This window comes from Branchiostoma floridae, chromosome 14 (genome assembly GCF_000003815.2).
Source record: "Branchiostoma floridae strain S238N-H82 chromosome 14, Bfl_VNyyK, whole genome shotgun sequence".
NCBI lineage: Eukaryota > Metazoa > Chordata > Leptocardii > Amphioxiformes > Branchiostomatidae > Branchiostoma > Branchiostoma floridae.
Genome location: NC_049992.1, coordinates 8,963,284 through 8,968,450, shown reverse-complemented (window position 1 = coordinate 8,968,450; position 5,167 = coordinate 8,963,284). Strand labels below are relative to the sequence as shown.

The 5,167-nt window shown below is 35.7% G+C and overlaps 1 protein-coding gene across 1 annotated transcript in view; it reads left to right on the top strand.

Moving 5' to 3' along the window:
- LOC118430085 (chloride channel protein 2-like) overlaps positions 1 to 5,167 on the top strand; it is a 42,488-nt gene that overhangs the window by 35,291 nt on the left and 2,030 nt on the right. Inside the window, exons 26-27 of the mRNA XM_035840794.1 lie at positions 461 to 580; positions 1,263 to 1,349. Of these exons, the coding sequence (XP_035696687.1) occupies positions 461 to 580; positions 1,263 to 1,349 (207 nt within the window). The remainder of the gene's footprint in view (positions 1 to 460; positions 581 to 1,262; positions 1,350 to 5,167) is intronic.

Sequence of the window (5,167 nt, the reverse complement as noted above, 5' to 3'; positions counted from 1 at the left end):
TATGCGGGGGCTGTGACCTATACCTTCTTGGATTTGTTTTGTGTTGCTGGATGATTGGGTTGGTAAAGACTCAGGTTCTGTTAGTACCTTGTAGGTACGCTATGAACGTACATGATACATTATTTGATTATATCATGAATGATATCCACATGGACATGAATTCCAGCCATTGCCCCCCCCCCCCCCAATGTTTTCAGCTATGCTGTAGATTGTACACTGCAGCAGATTTTTAAAAGATATATTGGAAAGCATATACATTGTATTTATTGCGTCATAGAATGCAATGTCAATATTCCAATGTCAAGGAAGAATAATCTATTGTGTTCGGTCATTTGTTCAACCCTCTCGACCACTTAGATCTCACAATAAAGGCAACATATTTTTCAACCAAACTTGACATCGGTATAATTATATGAACGTAACCTTACATGTTGCTACAATTATATGATTACTAAATTGGAAACCCTTTCCCCAGCTCACGGCATGGGAGGAAGAGCAGCTACAGGATAGAATCAACTTTGATGCAGTCACCATCGACCCAGCACCCTTCCAGCTGGTGGAGAGGACATCTCTACATAAAGTAGGCACTAATATGTGTTTTATTATCTTTCAAGTATACACACAAACATACACAGGCTTGCACACACACACACACACAATCACACTCAATTCAGTAGTGCAAAACTCAAACTTTCAACTGCAGATGTCTTTATCTAGGTAGCAACATCACCTTTTGGTATTAGATATGTACCAGTACATTTATCAATGTACATAAGGATGTTGTAGCATCACAAAAAGTATATTTAAGATACATGCACCCTTATTTTGTTGAGATGAAGATTTTCCACCTCTTTCCAGAAAGCTGTTAATTTATAACTCAATTTGTAACAGCAGTAATTTCAGCACCAAGGCTGTACCCTTTTGATTATTTCGTATGTGCAAAGACCTTGTATAGACGGATCCTAGAGGAATGCAGGCATTAGATATAGTGTGTGAGGAATGAGAATTTTGTTCACATTAATCACAGGATGTTGAAATAAGATACAAATAAGAAAAGATCACAGCTTTTCGGATGTACACACTGTAATGGTTGTTGCCAATTTTTACTTTGTGTAGGGCACATTTGTAACATACAAACATTGTTGCAGTAGAACACACTAATCCACAATGCAGAATATGAAAATTATTGGGTACTTGATGTTTTCAAGACTTTTATCAGACATTAGTGCCAGTGTTAACCTGTATCCTTTGGTACCTTCCAGGTCCACTCCCTCTTCTCCCTGTTGGGTCTTCACCACGCCTACGTCACCACCATCGGCAGGTTAATAGGGGTCGTCTCACTCAAGGAGGTGGGTGGATAGGCTTCTTTTACCTGTCAAAATTTTTGTACATATCAGCAAACATTCCAGGTAATGTAAGAATCTTCAGAAGATAGATTTTTGATTTGTTATATTCTTGAAAGGTTTCGGTTTTATTTTGTTTTATGCTGTTACATTTAATGATTTTAACACCATTGATAAACAACACCAGAGGAAGCTTTGACTTTCACCCTGCAAGTATCATTTTGCATTCAGAGATATTACCATGATGTTAAGAAAAAACTTTGAATCTTGATTGAGCTGTCCTGTGTACACATACACATATTATAATATTATACATAATATATATAATATAATCTCATGTAACCAAGGTTCCTTTTGTGCAACATGTGGCCAATGCTTCTTTCAATATTCACAATGTACCATTGACATTACACATTCCAGCAAAAATTTACATTGTTCCATTCTAGCCCAATTTTACCTGTCCAGTTCTAGCCCAAACTTGACCCATCCCACCCCAATGCTTACATGTTCATGTCTCATCCTAGCTCAATGTCCCCTGTCCCATTCAATCCCAATGTTAATCTGTCCAATTGTAGCCCAATATCTAGATGTCCCATTCTAGCCCAATGGCTGGAAGACCTTGTCCCATTCTAGTCTAATGATGACATGTTAAATCAATCCATTATAAGGACATCAATAACATGTATATTTTCATGATAAAATTACCCGACAATTATGTTAAAACCTTCCTTTTTCTTTCTTATGAATTATCAAACAACATTCTCTATAGTGAAGTATAGTGCATGCTACAATTCAATCACAGACTGGCTTTATCCTAACATCATCGGGGTTGGGTTTGTATTTTCTGCTCTTTCTTTACACCTTATAAGGCATATCATGCAACAGTTATGCCATGGAAAGAACTTTCTTCTAGACTTTTTATTGGTGTAATTTTGTATTCACTGTCTTGCTTTTTGAAGTCCAAAAAAAACGAATCTGTGACTAAGATAAATGTGAAATTTACTTCTTGTACAATAACTGTTACATGTATAATCAGAATAAAATCCTTCATGATATTAGTAGATTGGGTTTAAATAGATTATCTCCTACATTTTGTATATGAATGGCTGAATTGTTGCATGATGTGTGTTGCATGCCAATTGCTGTAGTGGAATGTGCAAAGCCATGGTCAAGAGTTGCAGTCACTTTCTGTTCATGGCATTTAGTCCCACTGTGCAATATAGGGTTTTAGTATCACTAGCTTGATAATTGAATTTTACCAAAAATGGTGTATCCAAATCAGATTTTGTATTGAGTCCCTGATATCCTTTTTAAAACAATTTTTAATAACTGCCATTTGCAACAGTTGTACCATTGTAAACCCACCAAATTTCCCAGAAAAAAATTCTGTCCTGAACAACTTGCCATGAACAGAACGTGTTGCTCCATCTTGTAGACACGACAGCCTTAAAGTTTGTTCTTTATGTTGGAATGTTGTTTGGCTCACCGTGCTGCCATGCTAGGCTTCTGTCTTGGTTGGCCTGAAGGTTTTTCTTTTCCTTTCACAGTTTCATCACTTTGGGGGTACAGGTACAGATGTGGAGATACACAGTAATCAGGAAGGCATGTTTTTCTCACGCATTAGAATCAGCAGTTAAGGTTGGGTTCACACATGCGTATATATTTAAGTCCGTATGAGGTCCGTATGGAAGTCTTACTTAGCCTGTACAGGCTCCACAGGTCACTGGAAAAAAAAATGATAGAACAAATATAGACAGATAACATGCCAGAGGAGTTAGGTGGGTCACAAACCATACTCTTTGGCTAGCTAACTTCTCTGGCATGTTATGCATCTATATTTGTCCAATTTCTAATCATTTTACACACTGCGACCTATGGAGCCTGGTAGAGGCTAAGGACTCCATGCGGACCTCATACAGACTTGAATATGTACACACGTGTGAACTCACCATAAGGCTGTGCCTGAATGCACTTGGTTGGTCTTAAACTTCACAGTGAATTGAAAAAGATAACATGTAAAAGGGGAATAATTTTACTGGCTCAGATTCAAAGATCTGATTTCAATAAAACAAAGAAAGGATTTTGCATGACATTTTGTCACTTTGAAGAAGTATCCAATTTTAAAAATCAAAGGTACAATAGACAAGCTTGATGGACTGAAGACCAGGCAATTGCATTGTTTTGGCCTAATCCTTCCTGTATCTACCAAGTATGCATTAGCATTGGCACCAACATGTTTATTTTATCACATGAATGTTTTCTTAAAAATTTTCCTTTTGACTCTTACTGTCCTCAATTTTTTGTTAAAGTAGAATGAAAATAAGCCTGCACTATTAAAGATAATATTTTGTAAAGTGCCCTTAAGTTTTCTGCATTTTTTTCAATGTTAATCACTTGGTAGTGACAGGAAGGGCTATTGTTAATCCATGTGTTGAAGTCTATATCTTTAAGAACAGGTAACTCTTCACATGGATCCAGCGCTTCTTATTGCATGTTTATATCATAATGCATGGCATGAGGGCTGTTCCATATGGATTATCATAAAAGACAGAAAATCTTCTGGCTTAGAATGTTGAAACAACATAAATTCAGATTTCTTTTATTTTTACCAAACCAGTTCAAACTGAATACTGCATATTGATACCTCTATACTTGCTGTTCATATGCATTTCTTGAACACAAGAACCTTAAATTTTATGATATCATATGAAATGATTCTGCCCAGGCTATATATGGCTAAAGTTGCTAATTAGGAATTTGATTTGATTTTACAGAGTTCTAAATATTTACCTCTGTAGTATGTATTAGATTTTGGCTATACCTCCCCACTTACTAAGTTCATCAGCTTTGCAAAATTAACCTTACTTTAAAGAGTTAATCCTTTTGATATAATAATTATTTATAGTAGGTTCTTGTCTCACCACATAACAGGTTTTCAAGCTTATTTTCCTCAATTTTGAAGCTCTCTGTAGTGGAAAAAATACTTTTTTTGTTGCAGGGTATAAAAAACAATTCATCACCTGCATCCAGCTTTGTTTGTATCTCACTCAATTCAAATTTTTTAAACATCACATTCTTAATCTTTTATTTGATTCTCCATTGCAGACATGATTTAAATGTTATATGTTTTATTTTTGGTTGACAGATCGGGGCAGTCCCTCACCAATGGTAGGGCAGAAAAAGATATGATGATGTTTGCTATATATACTTATAGTCTTAGATTGCACACTGTGTGATGGACCACAAACAAGTCCCCCACCCCCACAATCACCCGCACATAAATACAATGTAGTTAGTCCTTCCCTACCCATCACCACAATGCAGCAAAACTAGAAGAATGAGAAACAACAGAAGAGAAGTAGTGTAACATTATAACACCTTAGGAGACGAAAGTTTTGACTTTAAGAATTTTTGCGTCACATTCACACAGTGCAAGGTAGATAGATAATCATGAAAATCACACACTCAGATATTCAATTGAAATGTTTGCCTTTTTTTTACTAATCTTAATCTTACCACTTAATTGTATTGCAGCTACATTTGTTTATGACCATCTTTTTTCAGCACTCAAATAGATTTATTTGGGTTTCCAAATCTATCAATGTGAAAGCACTTTATCAATTTGTTCCACAAAATCTTATCTGCATACACTCGCTGTTTGAGACATTAAACTTGATGTAGAGTTGAAATAAAAGTTTGCCAATGGAGGAAAACCCTGGTGAAGATGAAATATGTCCAAAGTCGTAGAGGGTAAATATCATTCTCGTATAATATCATATCCATATTATATATATCATGCTTATATTCTATAAGCAGTTTTATTC